The following is a 25,300-nucleotide window of genomic DNA, read 5'->3' as shown; positions in this document are numbered from 1 at the left end:
AACAGTGGTTTTCAAACCTGCAAAGTATGTGTTGAATGATTTACAGTGCTGTACTTATGTTCCTCTGGCATGATGCTGTTCACAAACTACTTCAGCCCATTAATGATGGCCCTTTTCAAAGTCTTACATTGCCACCCAAAGATTTTTGTGATTAACAGGAATGGAAAAGCTTGAGTTTCCATTGACCATCCACATTCTGCATCAGAGCCAGGGTCAATTGAGTGGACCCACTCTTGCCATTTGGGCCACATATCACCTGTCTTGCAATATCTTGCATGGTCAGGCCGAACTGTCAGCTTCCAAACCATTACGTAGTGGGACAGTTCCAATCAGTCACCTTCTTGCATGGCTCAGAGGCTGAGGGGGGCACTATTGTGTATTTACCTTTATTCGGAGGAGAGCGAGTGTCAAGATTACCCATATGGCAGTGAGCCAATAAGGTCAGAGGGGTTTGGCTGGGTGGTATTTGGGGAGTTGAACGCAATGTTGCGTTTTGTGAATAATGAAAGAAGTTGACTTCATAGCGTGCTGCAAGTGTATTTATTTGCTTGTAAGCTGTGGCATATCAGTGTGGTTACAACTTTAATTCGTTTATCATGTGTTTTGATTCACAATCCCTATTCCTTAAAGAATACCATATTTCCTTTTCACTGTTAAATATGATCATTAAATCATGAAGTTCAAGACAAAATTTCCAGCAACATTAAAAAAATATAATATTTTGTCAATCGCACCAATTTTTATGGTCAAAATCGAACAAAATAAAATCCAGGCTGCAATAATTTTAAAGACATTTATTGAAGGTAAATATTAAATACTCCATAGGATTAGTTTCATTGGATAGTCCCAGATTCAAATCATTTGCTAAATAAACTATAACAATGTTTACCAATTCAGTGACTGCTCCAACTATTCCACATTGCAACCAGATGTCAATAAAGGGTGGACTTTTAAAAATTTGGGGAAGACAGAATTTACCCAAGTTTAAGTTAGAAATAAAACCACAGCTGATGAGTACTTAAATCCATTTTAGAATTGCATCTTAAGTGAACAGATATTCAATGTGCAAACATCAAACTATTCCATGATACATCAAAAAAGCATTTCATACAATTCATAGGTTTACATTATAAATTGATTATCAATACAGTAGCTGCACAAATTCCAATCCCATTGAGCTGACATATACTAAAAGTACTTTACAGAAGGGAATTATCAAAAATGTTTTTTCCATCACCTTTATTAATATTTTATTTAAATTCCTCTGAGCAATTACATCAGGAATACAAACTACTTTTGCAAAATTTGTAAGGTGTTGATACGCAGTGCAAACAGAAGCAGCATTTTAAAAGCCTTTTAGTAAAGCAACAGTATTTGCACTGAAATACAAACTGCAAAGCACAACTAACAAGGCTTTAGATTGTCACACTTAGATTGTTAAGAACACTGCAGGAGTAAAGCATCCAAAGTCAGCTGGGGGAAGAAAATTTCCTTGGTCTCTCACGGTTCACAGATCAAGGTTTCAGTGACAAAATTGTTTGCAAAGTGCTTGATTCGGTGACAGTTTTCTGTTGAGCGTTTCTGGATTCCTTTCAATGAAAAAGACAAGTTATGAGCATGGGGAGAGCAAGTACACTTTACCAAATTCATACTAATAGTCAAAGCAAGTTTTTCTTTTAAACAGTTATATTGATTCTATTTTGTGAAGCTGCATTTGTGACTGTAATTGTTACATTTTCAAATGAAATAAATAAGTTCATCTGTCTGTGTGGACAAAAGGTGACAGAATCCATTGTTTGGTTTTACACAGCAATTCTAGAGTGCAACAGTGTCTAAGTACAGGGTTTGACAATTAGGAATAGGTGGGTATAACTACTTTTAGTCGCAGCTTTAAATCTGCATGTAAAAGCAGATACAGAAGACATCTTGGATATGTTTAGTTGATCACCAAAATTACTATACTGTGAGAGTATATACAAATGTTTTTGGGAGATATTGGGAAAGATTTGTTAGAGTAGGTCACATACAAACATAATAAAACAGATCTTATACTGGAGCTCTGTTTATGCTAGAATAGTGGCTTCTTTCAGTTTTTTGCAAGAGCTTTGAAGAGTGCTGGAGACTTCACTAATGGATTGTTGTTTACCAAAGCAACAGATGAGATTGTTGGAGCTGCATATTGTATGAAAGGAGAACTTGCTGTTGTAAGAGGGTCATGTGGTTTTGTAAGAGAGAGAGAGAGAGAGAGAGAGAGAGAGAGAGAGAGAGAGAGAGAGAGAGAGAGAGAGAGAGAGAGAGGAGATCCCTTGCAGTATCAGCCAGCAGAAGTAGCTTGGACTAGAACAGGTGACTGGAAGATAGCTTAGTCACAGCCCATGTAGTTCATGCAAGAGGAGAGGACTGGCTGTCAAATTTTTCACTTGGAATAACAGAAACAGACAAGAAATCTGTGGTGACCCGATAGAAAGTTTATCATCTGGTGAACCCTGACGGCGCAAGTTTCTTCAGCAAGACACTGGGGTGACTGACGGAAGTTCATCAGTTGTGGATGTCCTGGAACAACAAACCTTTCTCTGAAAACCAACAAGAACCTTCCTGAGTGGTAACCATTTACCTTTCGAGCACCAAAGCCTGGTGAACTTTATACATGTTAAATTCTGTGCACAGTGTAAGAATTGCCTGCAACCAGTGAACTTGGAGGAATGAGAAGTGAGATTGGACTGTGAACCAAAGAACTTTTCTGAACTTACAGACACATTACATACACGTGCACCTTAGAAGGGAGTTAAGTTTGATTCTGATTTCAAGGATAAAGATAATTAAAAGCAAAAGTAACCATTTGTCTTGGTGAATATCCATTGCTGTTGGGTTTATGAGTCCTCTGGGCTCGTAACAATATACACAGGCAGAAAAGCAGTGAGTGACCACGAGATATAGTAAGGAAAGGCAGATGGTACAGGAATCCACTGTGATCAACCCATTCTCAAACAGACATTTGGGGTGTGGGTAGTGTGACAGATGTTATATTTTACATAATGTATAGATATGTTTTTGGAAGATAGATTGTAGAGAGAGAGAGAGAAGTAACCATTTGTCTTGGTGAATTTTTATTGCTGCTGGGTTTTGGGGTCCTCTGGGCCTGTCACATTAGGAGGAATCATCTCCCCAGGGAAAACAACAAGAGCTAGGTTTGTGGAATCACAGTTGAGTTGGCTGTGCTGACAGAAGTACTGCAGGGGATTTCAATGAAAGACTTGAGAGGTACACTGTAAGGGGATATGATTGTAATGGAGAAGTGTTTGAGGCTGCAACTAAATTTGACTATAGGAGGGATGCTTTACTGGTGTAAAGGCAACTACAAGAAATACTAATAAAATTTTTAATTAATTTAATTAACGGTCCACATTGATAGAGCTCATTTGAAAAAACAAAACGAGATCCTGTGCACTAATTTGAGGAGATGTCATGCAGGTGCACGCACAGCAAGGTACAAGCAGGTATAAGGACAAATCGCAAAAAGGTCAAAGAGAAATGGGGGGGGGGGGGTGGGGATACAATTTCCCTTTTACTAACTAGCATCATCCTCAACATGAAAGGTCCACAGGCAGCCAAGTTTTTAAAGTACATTCAGGGAAGGCTTTTGAGCCAGCATGTTGATAGTCTACTCGAAAGGGAGAAGCAACAGATGTTATCTCATGGAATGAAGCTGGGCAAGAAGTTGAAGTGTCTGTGGGTAAGCATTTTGGAAATGGTAACCATGACTAAGTCTTCAAGGAAGATACTGAAAATGTTAAATGGCCTGGAAATTAAAAGCTCCCAAATTTGGGGAGGGGAAAAACTTGAATCATAATACATAATACAGCAAATGTAGACTTGTGTAGTTAGTGACAAGTGAGAGGTGGTGAGCATAAAGCAGGAACAGTAGCTCTGAAGTCCATGGAAACCTGAATATGGATTTATTTCAGGGGATTATTTTATGTTAAAGGAAGTAATATAGCAGGTACAGATTGCTAATAATAGGAACAGGGGTAGAAAATAGTCGACTTGTAATATTACCAGCAAACAAGATTAATACATTTTCGATCCATTTTAAGTAGATTCAGAGCAAGGTGGAAACTAGGAAAAAATACATTGGAAAGTGATAATTTGTGTGTGGAAATAGAAGTCATGGGTCAATTCTTAAATGACTGTTCCTTATTACCATTCATTAGGGAATAAAACGCAGCAGCAGTTTTCAATTAGAGGGGACACTAAAATTCTGGAGCATTTTAAAACAGAAAAGGATGCGAAATTTCTTAGGAGTCAGTAGGTCCCCAGAAGCAGGTAAGATGCACCAGGGTGATTTGAGAAGCAAGAAGTTATTGCTAGGGACCTGAGAGAAATATTTTTTTTTATATAGAAGCTGCTGCTCAGCAGACACTGGCCCTTTAGCCCACGATTTTCATGTTGCCTTTTCAAAAATCGTATTAATCCCATTTTCCTGCAGTAGGTTCTTTCTGTAACCTGCTTAAATGACTCTAATGTCAAAAATTTTAATTCTTCCACTTCTATGTCTGGCAACACAGTCCAGGTATTACCAGTTTAAAACTTACCCCAAATCCTCTTTACATTTCCTACCTCTCATCTGGATTTTGATAATCATGGGAAATATTTTGATGATCTACCTTATCTACACTCTCTTGTATACTTCTATAGGGTCATCACCAAACACACTCCTCCTGCTGCTGCAGGGGAAACAAGCCCAACCTATCCAATCTCTTCTAACAGCTACGGCCCCCATTCCAGGCAACATCCTGGTGTATATCCTCTGCACTCTCTCCATTGCTACCTTTCTATAGTGTGGTAACTGGAAATGCAGTTTTCTAAAAGCAATGTAACTTGTGTTTTGTAAAGTTTCAAAGTCCCAACCTTTGAATTCCATGCCCTGACCTATGGGGCTATGTGCTTTCTTCGCCTCTATTTATCCATGTTAAACCTCCAAGGAACTCTAGACTTGACCCTTATATGCATATTCAAGATTCCTTGATGCCCGACTATTTAGTGCTGATGTCCTACCCTTTATAATACTTCCCAAATGTATAACCTCTTACTCCTCTGGATTAACTTTTATCTGCCACTACTTTTTAAAAAGGTAACTAAAAATATTGAAGATGATATAGTTGATGTAGTTCACGCAGATTCTAAGGTCTTTGATGTAGTTTTACATGAAAGGCTAATCCAAAAGGTTGAAGCCTATAGGATCCAAAGCAAGTTAGCATATTGGATTCAATATTTATTGACAATAGGAGAGTGCAGTGTTGGAGGTTTGTTGTGACCTTAAGTAGATTCAGAGCAAGGTGGAAACTAGGAAAAAATACATTGGAAAGTGATAATTTGTGTGTGGAAATAGAAGTCATGGGTCAATTCTTAAATGACTGTTCTTTATTACCATTCATTAGGGAATAAAATGCAGCAGCAGTTTTCAATTAGAGGGGACACTAAAATTCTGGAGCATTTTAAAACAGACAAGGATGCGAGATTTCTTAGGAGTCAGCAGGTCCCCAGAAGCAGGTAAGATGCACAAAGCCTGTGACCCAAGGCATACCACAGAGTTCATGGCTAGGACCTTGTAGTTATTACATAACTTTTTTGACAAAAGGAGGGAAATAATGATTAGACAGATTGCAGTTAAGAAGGTTGTCCAAGTTCACGGAACATTATTGATCAGCTGGTAAACTGAATATGACAATGGCAGGTGGAATTTGATACTATACTTGTAAGGGAAATAAAACTGAAGGGCATGGATAAAGTGAACAAACTTTCCCTAAAGGACACATTCATATCACAAAGTATAGATTTAGATGCAAAGTTAATTATAGGGGTAAGTAGATATGGGGAAAACTGTTTCATCCAGATGTTGGTTGCCAAATGAAATCATTGCCTGCAAAGGTGGTGGAGGTTGGTACTCCCATGTGTAAATTAATTGGAGTATCTGAATTGAGTATCTGAAATGAATCTGAATTGAAGGCTGCAAGACATGTGGTGGTAAATCATACAGACTGTATGCTGTATGATTCTGACAAAGTTTTAATCAAAGAGGAATGGCAGGTTAAAAAACAAATTTATGTAAAAAATTTAATAATTATATTTTATGCAATTTTCTGTTTAGTTTCAAATGGTAATTTTAACATGTGAGAACAGTACCTTTCAGCATCTCTTTACGTTGCAATTTGTAGGTCTTTTTCCCTGAACAGAGCCGGTAGATGAAGTAACCCAATTGATCAACATTGTCAATGCGTTCAGTTACTATTAAGTCTTCATGAACAAGGTAGGTCTGAGGCAAGTAGGAACCAGTCTGTTGGAAGAAAACAAAGATATTCATATTTTACAACCTTTGAATTAGAACACAGCCTAAATAGTCAATTCAAATTATGTTAAAAATATCAATAAATATCTTGTAGCCACAAGCTATGTGAAGAAAGACACACACACACTTTTTAGTGTAGTTGGGTATAATTCTGCTTTATTGGGGGCTCAAGCCCGACTTTTATACAGTTTGGGTTCCCGCCATTTCCCCCCCTTTACTGACATAACGGCCCGCATAACAAAAGGTTACCTGCACGTGGGTACATTCCTACATGACAATCCCTTATTTCCCAGTGCTGTCCCTGTTGGCTGTGCAACAGGGCCAGTGCCATTTTGGGGTTGTTGGCCCTTACGCTGCCCTAGCCATGCGCCTGCCGGTTCGCTTGCTGGGGCTAGTGCCACTGCACCGTCTCCTGGCTTTTGGTTGTACTCACTGCCCGGAGCTCTGATCTGATACCAAAGGCTTGAAATGCAACAAAAATGTTTTTTTTTAAAACTTGTGTGCAGTTTAGAAGGAGTTTAACTATCCCAATACGATTCTAACAACATTAAAATACTCAGTTTAATCGTTAGACACAATCAGATAATAAAGAGAGTATTGGTGTCACATTTGCAAAATTGGTTGTGAGGATTAATTGTCAAGCTGTGGGAAGGTGCTTCAGAAAGATCATTTTCCTTTAGTGGTGGTGTCAAAAACCACTTGATATCATTTAGGTTAATTGATTAAAAGGAAGCAGAGGAAATTGGAAACTGAAGAACAGGCAGCCTGAAAGAATGAAGGTTAAAACTTAATCTTTTGAAAAAGTATCTGGATAAGCAATAGATTCATAACCAAAAGGCTAGGAATGAAAACTCAAATGGCCAACATGAACACATTGGGCCAAATGACACATTTGTGTTATACTGCTAGGATTCTTTAAAGCCTTAAGACTGAAATGTATCCAAGTAGCTCTCCAAGTGGATCAAGAATGACTAATTTAATTTGCCCCCAATCCATTACGAATTGTGGATGAATGTATTGACAGGTGTGACGTTCTCCCAATTTTCAGTTCATTTTATTTGTGTGGGACTGTCCCTTTAAGAGAACAGATTTAACAAGTTTTGGAAAGTGACTGAATTAGCAGCAGGCCTTGAAAACAGCATGTTCTGAAAGTTGATATATTTGGAGAGTGAAGGGAAAGAAGCCCTAGAGAAGCCAGGAGCAGAGATGACGTGACCAGCCTATTGAAAAGACAGTGCACCGCTTGCTCAGGAGGCCATTTTAAGAAGGCAGCACAGAGTAAAGAATTCTTCTATCTCCTTCTGGGAATGAGAAACCTACTTGGCCTCATTGTGTGGTTAGAGACGAAATGTCAGATTTCCTCTTCTTAATCATTGAGTGATGTGAAGACCACTTCGTAACCAAAAAGAGCGAAGGTCACTTTTGCTCAACTGACCCATGAAAAGGGTTCTACTTGCAGAAGAAATACTGTGCTTGGAAAGTGACCAGACAGAGTAATTTGAAATTGGATGACCCACAAAAAAGGGTTTTGGAAGCTTCGTGAGCACCACTTGCTTCACGTCCCCTATGCTAAAAAGGGGAGTTTTGGTTGGCACGTCTAAAAAGGACATTTTGCTGAAGCATCTCTATGAGGGTTTCATGAGTTCATCAACATTCTGTCATCCCCGGTCTCTTTCACCCACTTCATGAACTGCCAACTGCACCCAAGCCCTGCGTGTCACATCAATTTCAAACCCACATCACTGAATTTCGGAAACTGAACTTGGAACCATCTTTCGAGAATTGGGCCTTGAGCTGTAGTGGTTTGGGGTGTTTCAAACACACACTTGTATACTCGCGCATATTTGGGGGGGTTAAGTTAAGTAAGTTTAGTTTAGATAAATTAGGTAAATTCACTTAATTGCTATATAATTATTGATTAATAATTGAAAATGTTCTTTTAAATGTAAGATCATCTGGGCTAATTTTTTTTTTTTTTTTTTTTTTTAAATCGCTGCTGTCTGGGACGCAACACAAGTCAGAGTCCTCATTGAGCCAGCCTTCCAAGTAAATGCCTCTGACTGGATGCAACACAAGTCAGAGTCCTCATTGAGCCAGCCTTCCAAGTAAATGCCTCCGACTGGACACAACACAAGGAGATGGTAAAATGATATTATCCTTGTGTTATGGAAGGAAGAACAAAGAAAACAAGTTGCAAATATCCACGAGCCTTGCAGAGACTGCACTTGAATTATGCAGAATTTCAGAACATAGAAAATTACAGTACAGGCCCTTCATACCTACCAAAAAAAAACCAAACCCCTCCCTACCTCATAATATTCTATTTTTTTCTTTCATCCATGTTGGTGTCCAAGAGTCTCTTAAATGCCCCTATTGTTTTAGCCTCCACCACTATCCCAGGCAATGCATTCCAGGCACCCACAACTCTAAAAACTTGCCCCTAATACTTCCCTTAAACCTTCCTCCCTTCACTTTGTACAGATGTCCTCGTGTTTACTACTCCTACCCTGGGTAAAAGGTGCTGACTGTCTACCTAATCTATCAATGCCTCTCATAATCTTGTCGAAAACTAATAAAGTCATTTCTCATCCTTCTTCAGTCCAAAGAGAAAAGCCCAAGCTCTATTAACATTGCCTCATTAGATACATTTTCCTATCCAGGCAACATCCTGCTAAATCTCCTCTATACTCACTTCATAGAATCTACATCTTTCTTGTAATGAGGTGACCAGAACTGAGCACAATATTCTAAGTGTGGTCTCACCAGAGATTTATGGAAGCTGCAACATGACCTCAAGTCCTGAACTCTATCTCCCCAAATAATGAAGCCCACCAAGCCATTGGCCTTCTTAACTGTCTTATAGATCTGTGCAGCGACCTTGAGAGATCTATGGATTTGGACACCAAGGTCCCTCTGTTCTTCTATACTGTTAAGTATCCTATCATTAACCATGTTCTCTTTCTTCAGGTTTGACCTACCAAAATGTATCACCTCACACTTATCTGGACTGAACTCCATCTGCCACTTTTCAAGTCACCCTTATTTGTTGTTAATACCATGCATTGTACGGTAAAGATAAGACAGGACCATGGAGCAGATTTACATAAATACAAGTTAAAAAAAAGTTAAAATATTAATACAAATAGAATAAAAGTCCATGATACATTATCCATACATGTTCTGGGAATTCAGGATGGTTTAGGGGAAAAACTGTTGCCCAATCTGAAGTTAAGGGCTCTAGGGCTACAGTACCTCCCACCAGAAGGGAGAAGTCCTTCATAATGTTTATTGCCTTTTGTCTGCATCGAGTGGTAGGAAGAGAGCCCAAATGATTTTTTTCTGCTGATTTCACTATCCTCTGAGGAGGTATAACTTCCAAACCAGCCAGTGATGCAGTGCACAGGATGCTCTCCATACATCCTCTGTGGAATGAAGTGAGGATGGAGGGTGGGAGATGGACTTTCCTTGGACTTTGCAGGATGTAGAGGGAGCAGGTGAGATTCTCTGCCAAGTGCACTTCAAGGAAATTGATACTTTTGACTACCTCAAAGGTCAGCGGAGCGAGGTCCCCCCAGGCCCTCCTGAAGTCGACAACCATCTGTTTTATTAACATTCAGATACAGGTTGTTGGTTCTGCACCAGCATGTTAGCGGTTGCACCTCATCTCTGTACGCTGACTCCTCATTCTCACTAATAAGGCCCACCACAGTCGTGTCATCAGTGAACTTGATGATGTGGTTTTTGTGTTTTGCTGCACAACTTTGCATCCTGTCTCTATCCTGCAGTAAGCTATAATATTATTCAACACTATCCATCTTGCCTCCGTCCTTCATATCATCTGTAAACTGAATGACCCATCCCTCCACTTCTTCATCCAGGTAATTTACAAAATTTCCGAAGAGCAGGGGCCCCAAAAACAGATCCCTGCTGAACTCCAAGTCACTGACCTCCAGACAGAATACTTTGTGTCCATGCAAGCCAATTCTGAATCCATACAGCCAAGTTTCTATGGTTCACATGCCCCATGACTTTTTGAACTAGTTTCCCCATGGAGTACCTTGTCAAGTGCCTTATTAAAATCCATATACACGTCTAACTGCCCTACTTTCAATATCTTTTATCACTTCTTCAAAAAAACTCAATTAGGTTCGTGAGGCACAATCCTCCCGTCACAAAGCCATACATAGAACATTATAGCACAGGAATAGGCTCCAATCAAGTCTGTGCCAAACTATTATTCTGCCTAGTTCCACTGACCTGCACCCAGTCCATAGTCCTCCCATCCATGTAACCATCCAAATTCTTCTTAAATGTTAAAATTAGCCCGAATTCATCACTTCAGCTGGCAGCTCATTCTACACCCCCACCACTCTGTGTGTGAAGAGGATCCCCCTAAACATTTCCCCTTTCACCCTTAATCCATATCCTCTGGTTTGTATCTCACCTAGGCAAATGCTCAGACATCTACAAACACATCAATTCACACAGCTACCTCGACTACATCTCTTCCACCCTGCCCCTTGTAAGGATATCATTCCATTCTCAATTACAGTCACATCTCCACCTAAGACAAGGATTTCCATGCCAGATCATCAGATATGTCCTCTTTCTTTAAACAATGTGGCTTTTCCTCTACCACCATAAACTCGGCCTTCACCCACCTATCCTTCATTACCTGCACATCTGCCCTGGACTGCTCCACCTCCACGCGCAACAAGGAAAGGATTCCTCTTGCCCTCACATATCACCCCACCAGCTTCCATATCCAACACAACCTCCTCTGCCATTTCCACCACCTACTACGTGATCCCACCACTAGAAAAATTTTCCCTTCTGTAACTCCCTTATCTACTCCTCCCTCCCCACCAATTGTCTCCTTGGTACATACCCCTGTGACCGCAGATGTTCCATGCATGCCCACATCTCCTCCCTTACCACCATTCAGGGCCCCAAACAGTCCTTCCAAGTGAAGCACATTTCACTTGTGAATCTGCAGGGGTCATCTCTTGTTCTGATCTCCTCTGCATCAGAGAGACTGGACGCAGTCTGGGAGATCACTTTGTTAAGCACCTTGGCTCTGTCCGCTACAATAATATGGATCTCTCAGTGACCACCCATTTAAATTCCCCACCCCCTTGCTGAAATGTCTGTCCATCGTCTCATGCACTAGCAGACTGAGAACATCAGCAAAATGGAGGAACAGTACCTAATCTTCTGACTGGGCACCCTCCAATCAGATGGCATTAATATGAACCTCTGGTTTGCAATAACTCACCTTCCTCCCCCCTCACCTCCCCCAGCTGTCTCTCCCTTCTCTTTCTCCTTATGCACAGACATGATAAATCTTTACCTCTCCCCCTTATCATATCCAATGAAGACCCGGAGATTTTCTGAGATTTCCTGCCTCTGGTTATTCCTTGAAAAAGGGCTTAGGACTGAAACACCAGCAATAATATCTTTGCTTTTTATGGACGCTGAAAAGACTGGCTGAGTTCCTCCAGCATTTCGATGTTTTTACTACAATAATAGCATCTGTAGGCTTTTGTGTTTCCCTTGTATCTCACCTAACCTCAGTGGAAAAAGCCGACCTACATTTACTCTAGCTCCACCCCTCATAACTTTAAATACCTTTAATCAAATCTCTCCTCATTCTTCTATGCTCCAGGGAATAAAGTCCTAACTCATTTAACCTTTCCCTGTAACTCAGTTCCTGAAGCCTCCTCTGCACTTTAAATCTTATAGATATCCTTCTGTAGTTTGGTGACCAAAACTGCACACAATACTCCAAATATGGCCTCACTAATGTCTTACACAACTTTACCATAACATTTCAATTCCTATACTTTGATTTATGAAGGCTACGTGCCAAAACTCTTTCCAACCCTATCTACCAATGACACCACCTATGTTTCCCAGATCCCTCTGTTTTCCCATACATCACAGAGCCCTGCCATTTACCATGTATATCCTAACTTGGTCTGTCCTTGCAAAGTGCATCACCTCACATTTATCCACATTAAATTTCATTTTTACAGCTGGTCCAGCAGGCTTTCCTCACTGTCCATCCACACCACCAATTTTTCTGTCATCTGCAAACTTTCTGATCCAATTTACCATATTATCATCCAGATCATTGATCTAGATCAGCCATTCTTAATGGGGGTACTACACCTCTTCCTCCCTGCTCCGCTCCCCCATGGGCAACAGCATATTTAAGTAAAAGCCCTGTTTTCTTTTCCACTCACATAACAAATTTTTTTAAAGTGTCTTTCATATAGTCTATAGGTGAGAGCCCTACGGGAGGAAGGGGGTGGGGGCAGGGGCATAGACGAAAAAAGGTTGAGAATGGCTGATCTGAATGACCAAAAACAATTCAGGCACACCTCGAGTCTCAGGCCTCCAGTCACAGAGCAATTATCCACTACCACTCTCTGGCTTCTCCTACAAAGCCAATGTCCAATCCCGACACCGATCTCTCCCCCTCAACTCTCCTCACTTGCTGGATTTTGGAGCTTTCAGGATTTTAGATGTCCAGATATAGGATTGTGTACCTGTATTAGTGAAAAATTCCATCTTGGATAAACTGAAGTTTAGTATTACAGTACTATTCTTGATTGACATTACTGATACTTACTGCAAGTCTCATGAACAGTTCCAGTAGATTGCGTGGTGGCATAACAACAGAGGTATTCAATGCAATCACATAGCAGTTATCCAAATTCAGATCCAGGTAAGCAGTCAAAAGCTAAAAGAAAGCAAAAGAACACAATAAATCAGAAAGAAACCTGAAACAACTTTAAAGATTTTAACTTGGGCTTTTACATCTCTACCAAGTCACCTAATATCAACCTGGAAACTCAAAAGGATGAAGAAGAGATTCATGAGAAGATTGCTGGGGCTGATAGGCTAAACTTATAAAGAGGAGAGTAGACAGGCTGGGACTTTTCTCTGTGGAACATAGGGAATCTGGGATGGGGGTACATTACATGGATCTTAAAATCATAACAGAGAGACAAGGAAGATAAATTTAAGGTGAGGGGCAAGATTTAAGAGATCTGAAGGGCACTTTCTTCATACACAGGATGGTACATTTATTGAATGACCAGAGGAAGTGGTCGAAGCAAAGTCAATTCTCACATTCAAAAGACATTTAGACAGGTGCATCTTGAAGAATGGTTTAGAGATATGGCAAAACCCATGCAAATTGTCAAGTTGGACTGGAGAACCCGTTTCCAGACTGTTGAACTCTGACTCTAACCTCTGGACCAGTGAAATATTTGATTCAAGTACAGCTAACATTTCAGAAAGCCCAAATTCAAACCTCACCATGTCAGAAATGGATCTTAAAATTCATTAATAATTTGAAATTGGTCTTGGTTTCAGGGTGATCATGATGACAATCAGGGGACTGTAAAAGTTCATTCTGGTTTACCACTCTCTTGCAAGAAATGTGGACCAGGAAATGAGTGTTTCCCAATGCAATGTGAATGGTCCCAGTGATAGGCCAGCTTTTGCTCCAACACAAACTTATTAAAAGTCATAATTACATTATACACAATTATGGTATGCTCATTGAAGCTGTTGACAATTTTAGTCTACGTGAGTGAGGCACACACACAATAAGTGAGATCACACTAAAATTGCTCTTGGGGAGGAAATCAGTGATCCTTATTTAGACTGGCTTACATGCAAGTCTAGACCCACTGCAATGTAGCTGATTGAAATATCCTCTGAAATGGCCTAGCATGCAATAAAAAATAATTAATAAATTCTGAAAAATAAAATTTTTTAAGAAGTATTTTTGTATCACAAAAAAAAACTTCAATTTGCATAATGGCAATTTTCCAAAGAGAATTCCCTTGTGTCTGTGCTTGGAGCTTATGGGTCCTAAGCAGCTTTGATGCAAACTATGAAGTCCAAATAGACCTTGATTCTCTTGGCATTAATCCAGTGAAAATTAAAAATAAATCAAATGCTTTTTAACCTAGATTTGTAGTCAAACTGACTGTAATTTGAGACAATTTGGACATCTGACCTCTCAGACAATACTTGGTTTTTGACATATTTAAGCTGATATGGTGTAATCAACCCAGAAGCAGGATTAGTTTATTTGGACCAAGTAATTTAATTTCCAAATCAACAGTCCAAAAGCTCAGATGAACAAAACTTGTTTGACATTTCATTCTTAGGAAGAGCAGCAATGAAAAGTTGTCCAAATGTTATTCTATAGCCACAAATTATTACTATGGAATAGAGTCAACCATTTAAATGTTTTCTCCTTTCCTTGTATTTAAAGTGCAACATTATGGCACCTTGTCATATTCTACCCACACCAATGATCTGGGATGCAAGATTTTAACTTTATTCAAATCAATGCTGAGCATCTCTCAATGCATATATAATTCAAATGCACAAGTCAACAAAACTAGATGCCCATGACATTCCACAGACCTAAAACGTGGAAATTGAAAGGTTCTACCATGGCGGCACACCATGAGGCAGGCGAACCGGCCCCCCTTGTCACACACGCGGCAGGGCAGCCGGCCAAAATGGTGCCGTCAGGAATTTCCTCCCGACCTCAGCACCGGGCTCAGAAGCCCGCGCTTGGGGACCCACGTGACGCCCGGATGACGTTGGGGCCCCCCAGCACAGTTCTTAGCCAGGTCTGGTCTGGGAGTATAAGACCAGCCAGGCAGCCTGCAATAAATCAGTTTTGCTCATTGAACTCAACTAGTCTGGTTGTGCGATCCTTCAGTGAGCAGTGTAGCCGCTGCTACAATTGGTGACCCCGACAGGTTCAAACGTCTTTGAACCCAACATGAACAATCCTTCGATCAACACTATAGCCATCAAGCTTCCTGACTTCTGGGTTCAGGAGCCGGAGACCTGGATCAGCCACACAGAGGCTCAGTTTCATCTCCGCCAGATTTCATCAGATTCGACTAATTTTTACCATATGGTTGCCAACCTGGACCAGGCCACCGCCAAACGAGTGCTCCACCTCGTTCAGCACCCAAACGGGTGCTCACCGGCTCCCTCGGCATCTCCAGGTGCCAGCGTGCCACTCAGATGCTGCACCTCGACGCCTTAGGGGACAGAACACCAGTCGAGTTGATGGACGGGATGCTCATGCTCATGGCTGCGGCGGCTGGACAAGAACACAGCCTTCTCTACCTGCAGGATTCAGTCAGCGACCGACGCTTCCTCGTCGACACCGGAGCCCAGATCAGCGTCATCCAGCCACAGCCATCGAGTCCCAGAACAGCCCTCGAGGACCTCCCCTTCGTGCAGCCAATTTGACGTAGAACTGGACATATGGAGACAAGACAGTCCATTTCCAGATCGGCCAGCAGAAGTTCTCATGGAAGTTCACCATTTCTTCCCTTCTAATTGCCATCCTGGGTGTTGACTTCCTCCTCGCCCACAGACTCCTGGTCGACATTCGAGGTAGGCGACTGGTAGATGCCCGTACCTTCCAATCCATTCGCCTCAACGGTCTTCCGCACAGAGTAGCTGCAGATGCCCACGGTCAGCATGCCCAAGGATGAGTTTCAGTGTATCCTGGATGAGTTCCCATCCCTCCTCAAGCCACAGTTCTCCACTGCCTCACCATGCCACGGAGTGTTTCATTACATCCCCACCCAAGGCCTGCCGATCCACACCAAGGCATGCCAGCTCCCACCAGACAAGCTCCAGATAGCGAAGGAAGAGTTCTCACATCTGCAGGAACTGGGAATCATTCAACGCTCCTACAGTCCTTGAGCCTCACCACTCCACCTGGTCCCGAAAGCCTCCGGCGGCTGGTGCCCCTGCGGAGATTATCGACAACTTAACAACGCGACGTTACCCAATCCCTCACATCCAGGACTTTACGGCCAACCTGCATGGTGCGAGGGTATTCTCCAAGGTTGACCTGGTGCGCGGTTATCATCAAATCCAAGTGCACCCCAAGAACATACCCCAAATGGCCATCACCCCCTTCAGCTTGTTCAAGTTCCTACGCATGGCATTCGGGCTCAAGAATGCCGCCCAGACCTTCCAGCGTGAGAAGGGATTTGAATTTCGTATTCATTTACCTGGACGACATCCTTGTCGCCAGCAGAGACCAGGCATAACACAAGTCTTCCCCCGACTGGCCGACTTTGGCCTAACAATCAATCTGGCCAAGTGCCAGTTCAGGAAAGAGTCCATGCAGTTCCTGGGCCAGACCATCACGCCCGAAGGAGCCACACCTGTCGCTATGAAAGTCGCTGTAATTAGGGAGTTCCCACACCCGGACAACCTCAAGTGGCTACAGGAGTTCGCGGGTATGGTCAATTTTTATAACCGCTTCATTCCAGGCGCTGCGCGCATCAAGCAGCTGCTCTTTGCCCTCATCGCGGCCAAAGACAAGACACTCGCCTGGACTCCAGAGGCCAGCAGGGCATTCGAAGCCATGAAAGATGCCCTCGCGAAAGCTACTCTGCTCGTCCACCCACACACTGACCTGCATATGGCACTCTCCATCGGCGCAGTCCTGGAGCAGTCCTGGAAACCACTGGCATTCTTTAGCCAACTTCTTCACCCGCCAGAGTGCAAGCATAGCGCTTTCGATTGTGAGTTGCTGGGCATGTACCTGGCGGTTCGTCATTTCCGCTATTTCTTGGAGGGGAGGCCTTTCACCATTTTTACCGACCACAATCCCCTCACTTAGGCGCTCACTATGGCAAGAGATCCCTGGTCGGCCCACCAACAGCATCACCTCTCCTTCGAGTCAGAGTTCACCGCCGACATTCGGCACAAGGCGGGGAAAGGCAACGTGGTCGCCGATACACTCTCACGACTGGCCATTTGCGTGCTGACGCCCGCCATCGACTTCGACCAGCTCGCCCAGGATCAGAAGTCCGACGAGGAGACGCGGGCCTTCGGTCATCTTGGGCCTGCGGTTCCTGGACCTCCCGACTCCTCATGGTGAGGGCACTGTCCTATGCGGTCTCCATGGGCACGCCGCGACCAGTGGTTCCCCAGCAATGGAGCAGGCAAGTCTTCCACCATATCCATGACCTTTCCCACCCTTCCATCAGGTTCACGGTCCTTATGGAGGCAGAACGTTTCGTCCGGCATGGGCTTCGGAAGCAGATTGCAGACTGGGCCAGAACCTGAACCCATTGCCAGCTTTCCAAAGTACACAGGCTCACCAGAGCGCCCGTACAAGATTTTGAACACATCCGGGAACGGTTCAGCCACATACACGTGGACATCGTCGGACCCTTGCCCGTTTTCCAAGGTAACCACTACCTTTTCACAGTGGTAGACTGCACCACTCGTTGGCTAAAGGCGATTCCGATGCCAGATGCCTCCACGGACTCCTTCTCCCAAGCACTTTTGAATGGTTGGGTCGCCGGTTCAGCATCCCGAACCACCTCACCAGTGATTGGGGTGCCCAATTCACCTCTGCGCTCTGGGCACAGCTCGCCAACAGGCTGGGGATCGAGCTACATCACACCACAGCCTATCACCCACAGGCCAATGGGCTAGTCGAGCGATTGGACCGCCACCTTAAGTCGGCACTTATGGCCCGCCTCACCGGCCCTGACTGGGTGGGTGCTCCTGGGCATCTGCTCGACACCCAAAGACCTACAGGGGTCATCTGTTGATGACCCTCACAACGCACCTTACAACCCCCAGCAGTCACCACACGGTCTACTTCCCTGCCTTCGGGCCCAGTTGGACTCCTTCACACCCCCACCGCCGCACAGACACGGCACACAGGCCTCATGTCCCTAGCAAGCTATACTCTGCAGAGTACGTTTTTATTAGGCGGGGCCTGTCCACAGCACCTCTACAAAGACCATACGAAGGGCTGTACAAAGTCATCCAGCGTTCAGGATCCACTTCCACACTGGACGTCAGTGGTAAGAGAGAATAGTTTATGGTGGACAGGTTAAAGCCAGCCCCCTTTCCTACCTGCCCACCCCGAACCAGTAGTTGTAGCCCAACCCAAGAAGCGAGGACGCCCGGCAAAAAAGGATATTGGCGCCAGTTCTTTGGGGGGGGGGGGTGCTGTGTGGCGATACGCCATTCGGCAGGCGAACAGGCCCTGCTGGTCACGCACGCTGCAGGACAGCCAGCCAAAATGGTGCAATCGGGGGTTTCCTCCCGACCTCAGCACCAGACTCAGAAGCCCACGCTTGGGGACCCACAATGCCCTGGTGATGTCGGGGCCCCCCAGCGCAGTTCTCAGCCAAGTCCGGGTGGGAGTATAAGACCAGCCAGGCAGCCTGCAATAAATCAGTTTTGCTCACTGAACTCATTCTTCAGTTAGCAGTGTAGCCACCGCTACACTACCATAAAATAATTATCTCTCTAATGCTATTGGGTCAGTTCAGTACAAACAATTTTTGATGATTTTAAAAAGTAAACTTGTAAAATCTTGTAACAGACCAAAACTTTATTATTCAGCAATTAAATAATCCCAAAACCTATTTTCTCCTTAAAAATACAATTTACACATGGTACACTCAGATGAGTGTACTATTATTGCTTTGACAATGTAATACATTTATAGCAAATTTGTTCAGTTATCAAAGAACACATCACCATCACACATCCAAACAGTAATTACAAGATTTAATCTTACCAACTCAAAATCATGAATGATGACTGCTGGATCATAATCTTCAAAATCTGGAACAGGGACATTGATCACTGCCACATTTTCTTTATCTCCCAAGAACTGCACATCTTCAAAAGCAAGAAAGTAAGGAGCCTCTGTTTCTGGTGTATGTGGTAGGACAGAGGTGTCCAAATATCGCATTTCACCATGAAATATTTTGTTCTAGAGAAAAAGTAAACTTTAAAATTCACATTAAAAATAAAATCAGTAGCGTTTTATTTCAGGAAAACCACAATGTAATATGCCAGATCAGCATGTGCAAATTTAACTGCAACACTAAAGGCAAATTCCTGCAAACCAGTGCAGGATGCATAATCCCACATTAATGCCATCATGCCGTATTCTATTGTTTTATAGGTTCACCATACCTCAATTTCATTACATTTATGCTGGCCAATGACTGAACATTAATGTAGAAATCTATAGCACAAAAACTTGCCTTTTTACACCATCTTGTTCACGCTCACCATGATGCCTACATGCTAATCCCATTTATCCACATTCAGCCCTGACTCTAGACCTTTCCTACCTGCCCAAATGCCTTCCAAGTACATAAATGTATACATCTGGAAGGAGCTTCTCTGGCAGCCTACACAAGATAACCACCACATTTTGTGTGGAAAAATTTGCTCCTCAGATCTCCTTCAAGTTTCTCCCCTCTCTCATTACATTTGTGCTCTGCATTTCCAAGACTCTTCTGCCCTGGGAAAAAAAAGATCAACTATCAATCCTATCTATGCACCCCAATTTTATAAAACTCTGCAAGATCACCCTCCTTACCGCTGACATTCCCTTGAAATATGTACAGGGTTTGTAGGTTGATTGTAGGGGAGGCGCGGTGGGGAGGAAAGGAGATCACAGGCATGAGCCAGAAGGGCCTCTTACCATGCTGTACAATTGGACAATGCCTTGGCTAATGGAGTCGATTGTCAAATAGTCTTTTCACTACCCTATCCAACTGTGCGCCCATTTTCAGGGAGATATGAATTTGCATCCAAATGGACATCAATATTCCCAGGATCCTCACATTTGCTCTTTATATCCCACCAGAATTTGACCTTCTAAAGTGCATCAACTCACAATGGTCAAGTTCAAGTTCAACCTGTTACTGCTCTGTCCAATTTTCCAACTGATGCACCACTCGTCCATCCTTAAACAATCTTCATTACCATCTACAACTCCCCTAATTTTTGCATCATTTGCAAACTTATTAATTCTATCCCCAAGTCAATATCACAACAGCAACTTGTGAACCATATTACTGTTCACAATTTTTCGAGTTAGGAAAGTACTCATTCACCACTAGCCTCTGCTTCCTGTTACCTATCCAATTCTGGATCTAGTTTGCCAACACATCTTGGATCACTGGTGACAGCCACTTACCTTGACAAAAGTCTTAAAGTCTATGTAAAATTCAATGTTAAGATTTATTTTAAACCACATCTACTGCCTTGCCTTCATCAATTGTCTTAAATTAGCTCTTTAAAAAACACAATTGAGACATGATCCCCCTACACAAAATCATGTTGACTCCACCTGATCAGTTCTTACTTTTTCACTGAATGCAAATTCCTTCCCTCAAATACACAATCCCAGCAAATAGGCAATGATATTTTAATTATGCTGTTAATGAAATTATGCTGTTTACAGGGTTACACATCAGATGAATGTACTGTTTTGGAAGATGACTCCCTAAAAGTAACAGCATATTAAAAAAATAGGATTACAAGCCAAACCTACTGATGCAGAGATCTAATGATTAAATAAAACTGTAAAAAAAAACTAGCAACTTTATATTTACCAAGTAAATGAACTTGGTTTAAAAATTAATATGTTTATTTTACATGCAGAAAAAATATAAATGTTTTGGCAAGTTACCTTTGGAACAATGAAGCGATACAGACAAGCTCCTCCAATTATTAAGCCAGATAGTATGAAAGCCAGTCCAAGGAGTGTAAACAAACATCTCCCTGTGGCATTATCACCCCCGCTTACTGCAACAGATTCTGGATCCTAAACAAAATACAAATTAATGCAAACATTAATACCATCCTAAATTCTTAGCACATTAGCCTCTAACAATTTCTTTTATTTCTAATAGTTTGGTTAATATATTCCATGTATATATTTACAGAATTTTTTTTTAGAATTTAAGAATTAAGAAATACATTTTGGCCCGAAAGCCCATCCTGCCCAATTACACCCGATTAACCTACAACCCCTGGTACATTTCAAATGGTGGGAGGAAACCCACACAGACATGGGGAGAACGTACAAACTCCCTAGAAGCAGCATGGAATTTGAACCCCGGTCCTAATTACTGGTGCTGCTTCTACAATAATTCTCAGACCAATTTGTACTTTAATGTATACACCATTTCCCTGATTCATTGAAACCTAATTGACAGTGATAAGATTTCATACACCTATACACAAAAATTCCTGCACTGCATAAAGACAAATCTTCCTGATTTGAACAGCTCAAATCAATTTGCAATAAATATCGATATGGACAATTCCTGAGCACAAAATTAAAGATTATGCTACTATTTTCCACTGGTTGTAAGATAGAATTAAATGGCATAAAAAAATCCAAAAATCAAGTTCTTAATCTCTCAGTGGTGAGATAATCAAATATTTCTTCATAATATACAAGCTGAAGTTGACGTTTTTAGTTCATTCTTCTGCAGTTTGATGAGCTCCAATGATGTAACATCAACAGAGCTATTGAGATCAGATTACACGTGTGATGTGAAAGTCCTATGTTGCTAGACTGATTTTACACTACCCCTAATTAATATTTTTTTATTGAAAACCAAGATCTGAAACTAAAACCAAAAGTTATGAACTTCCAAGCTTTTATTTTTTTCAGTACAGGAAGAAACAAGATGAAACTATTATTCAGCTGCTGGTTGTACTGAGCTTCGAAGTAAACTAGAAATAACAGCAGAGCTTCCAACCTCTTAAGGGAAAATACATACTTTAAAACTTGGTGAATTTAGGCGACAAAACCGTTCCAAGCAAAAAAGTTATTTAACACCCAAGACCAGCATTACACTCAGGATGGACAATGAAACAAATTTCATTAAATTTTATTTTCAGTCACTTAATACTGCGGGTCAATAAGATCTGGAGATGACATCATCACGTTTTTGGATTGGCAGTCACGGCTGACTCTCTGCCACATCCTGCCCAGTGCAAGGACATGTGGCTAGATATCTGAGAATATGGATGCTCTTCCTCTGTGGTGTTTTCTCTGATGCACAAGGCTCAGATAAGGAAAGGGTTTAGGAAGTGAGCATAGCAAGGTTCAGCAGGTAAGGAGTTAAAGCACAGTGACTCAGTGGAAGTGGATCAAAGGCCAAGGGCCTGGCCTTAAGGAGCTGGCCATTTCTCCTGTAGCTGCCAACAATGTAAAATATCAGAGAAAATGATTCGCATATGCTGCAGTTCACATGCCAAAAGCCTGAATAATGTATGACCGAAGAAGGACTCAGCTCTGCTTGCCTACCCAAGTGATGCAGTGGAGCCATATCCAAATCTGAGAGTGATAGTGTTGAATTTTTAAAAATTCAAAATTCAAAACTTGTTTCTTTTTCTTTTTGTGTGCTTTTCTCCCTGAATAAATTCTGCAAGAACAGCTTATTTCACATCATTGTTTTTTTTTGGACAGTGACTTGTAAATTCTGTCAAGGGTGTATTTCTGTAACCTGAACATAGCACAGTTGCCTGTCGTATAAAAGATATTCACATACTCTGCATCAAATACTAGTCAACTTGGGGAAAGTTGCCAAATAGATGTAGGAGGTAAATAAAGCTGGCAAGATTAAACATTGTGCATTGTTCCAGAGCCAAAGACTGAGCTATTGCAATAATTGACTTCATCCTTCATTTACTCAATTTGCTGGTAAACAGAATGAGGAAAAACTGGCTACTGTTCATGAATTAAGATGCCACCTAACACGAAGAATACTCTGGAATTGTTTTCATCAAGGAGTATCAGCTCTGTGATAGCAACATACTGGTCATTACTGCACTGGACCAGAAGACCATGCGTCTCAAAAACAAATGTTCAAATCCTTCCACAACATCTAGAAAATGTCAATAAACCAAAGCCTAGGGCGGTAACAGTAAAACTGACAGATCATTAAAAAAAAACACATTTATCTTTTAATATCCCCCGAGTAGTTCTGGTGCCCTCTTCAGCAATTTTCTGTCAGTTTCATTGCAACAGAATTCTGTGTTGGCCTGATATCGCCTTAAAAGTCAAATCAGCAAATTCCTTTGGAGCCAGTTTCCAGCTAATTTATGCCATTCATACAAAGAGAAAGCATCATTCAACTATTGACCAACCTGACAAAATCAAAAGGCCGTCATTCCAACAATGATCATCCCACTTCAGACTAAATTCAGGCAAATCTCAAAATAAGAATGATGATGTCCTCAATTGAAGGCAGTTACACATCCAGCATTAAATTTAAATTCTGTATTTTTGATTATACAATTCATTTGATTTGGGACAGTGTTAAGATTTCAGGATAGATTTTTCTGGGAACACCTCAAGTAAACAATGAATAGTGTACAATTTTGATGATGTAAATGAGTATTACTGTATCACTTCAAATTAAAATTATTTTCTATCCAAATTAACTTGCAACCTAATCTTGTATTCTTACTCAATTGTAAGCATTTAAATCCAAAATGAAGGGTTATTGCATAACAAGCCAAAACAGGAAAATAATAGGCACTTTAGTGATGTCAAAAACATCCATTTGACTTCCCTGAATACAAAACAAACGTTGTCTTATCTCGAATGCTTACTTCACTACATTTTTAATTGTGGGTTGGGATAGTGAAAAGAACAAACAATGCCAATAATGAAAGCCTGCTGTCTGCAACTAAGATAAACAAGAAAATATGCAGATTCTGGGGTCCAGATTTGTCATGCATGTTAAAGGCAGTATTTTATGAATCGCTTAACCCCAGAAGCAGCATTAACAGAGGTTACAGAAAAAGGCTGAAAACAGTCTTGATGAAGGGTTCCTGCCCAAGACATTGTGTGTGTTTATACTAAGGACACCTCGCATTTTAGGACTACCCGAACTGTTTCTACCGAGCGATGATTACGCGGTGATGCGAGGAATGCGAGGTGATGCAGGGCGATGCGAGGTGACCAGGAAGTCCGACGAGCAATTGAAAACCGCGGGTGAAAAATCGTGACTTCTGGTGAGTCACCGCGGTGTTTCCACTGCGAGGTCATCCCTCGCATCACCCTGCATCGACCACCTCAAAAGTAGGACGCCGGAGCACCTCGAATCGCCGCACATCGGCCACAACTGGATGTGTTTACAGTGCGGCCAGATTCGAGGTGTCACCGCGCATCACCGCGCTTTTCCCGGCTCAGTAGAAATTGATTAGAGTGAAACCCGGAAACCTGATTGTAGTAAGTCCACACAGAAATGGTGGAGGAGCGTCCCGTGGCTAAGCGCCTCCAGCATTTCTGTGTGCTTTTAAGACACTGCTCATCCCTCCAGCAGGCTGTTTATTGTGAAGGACAGTCGCAGTCATCAGGCTCCGGAAGCGTTCTCGCACTGACCCTTAGTACTCAGTGTTCTTATCTTTCAATGCAACTCGGGAACTGTGTTCAACCTTGCCTTTCGACTTGATGTTAGATAGGACTTGTTCAGGCCGCCTTTGGAAGATCCCTTCTGACTGCACCGAATGCAATGTGGCTAATAAAACCGAAACCCTTTCTGCTTGGGTGAAAGAATCCACGATGAACCCTTTAGAAGAATGAAAGGTTCTGATATAGGATGGAAGGAGCAGGTTATTTTTTAAAACTTTCCAACGTTCCAAAGTCAATGTGAAGACCTGCGGAGGCAACGTTGGACAGATACCACTGGGAAGGGCCCGACTGAGGCTCCGGGGCCTCGTCAGACGATCCGAAGGGTGCGGCGGTTTCAGGCCTCCCGAAGGGGCCACCCCCACCCCCACCGGCTCCAGGACCAGGCCGGCCGGGGAAGGCACCGATCGACCCACCGACCATCCTTGCCCACGGCGCTGGGAATCGAGCCGCCGGTGCCGAGGCCGGGCTCCCGGGGCCCGGGCCCTGCACTTCCCATCGAGCGGGCTTACCGGCTCGGGAACCAGCAGAGCTCCCTTCGCACCCTTCGGGGCCGCGGGCGAGTTGAATCCAATTTTCACCATGTCTGCGAGGCGGAAGCTGCTCTCCCTCAGCTGCGCGTCCTTCACCTCCCGGCCGCTCTGACGCACTCCCGACCGCTGCTCGTCCGCGCAGAC

General features: G+C 42.5%; 1 protein-coding gene across 1 annotated transcript; it reads right to left on the bottom strand.

Moving 5' to 3' along the window:
* Positions 1 to 779: 779 nt before the first annotated feature.
* On the bottom strand, positions 780 to 25,300 carry LOC138740713 (integral membrane protein 2A-like). Its single transcript, XM_069893766.1, has 6 exons — positions 25,136 to 25,300; positions 20,880 to 21,014; positions 18,966 to 19,163; positions 12,981 to 13,091; positions 6,184 to 6,334; positions 780 to 1,589 (listed from the first exon to the last, which is right to left on the bottom strand). Exons 1-6 carry the CDS (start codon positions 25,205 to 25,207, stop codon positions 1,501 to 1,503), a joined length of 756 nt encoding a protein of 251 aa, XP_069749867.1. The 5' UTR covers positions 25,208 to 25,300; the 3' UTR covers positions 780 to 1,500.

Source organism: Narcine bancroftii, chromosome 8 (assembly GCF_036971445.1).
Source record: "Narcine bancroftii isolate sNarBan1 chromosome 8, sNarBan1.hap1, whole genome shotgun sequence".
Taxonomy (NCBI): Eukaryota; Metazoa; Chordata; class Chondrichthyes; order Torpediniformes; family Narcinidae; genus Narcine; species Narcine bancroftii.
This window is presented reverse-complemented; position numbering and strand designations above follow the sequence as displayed.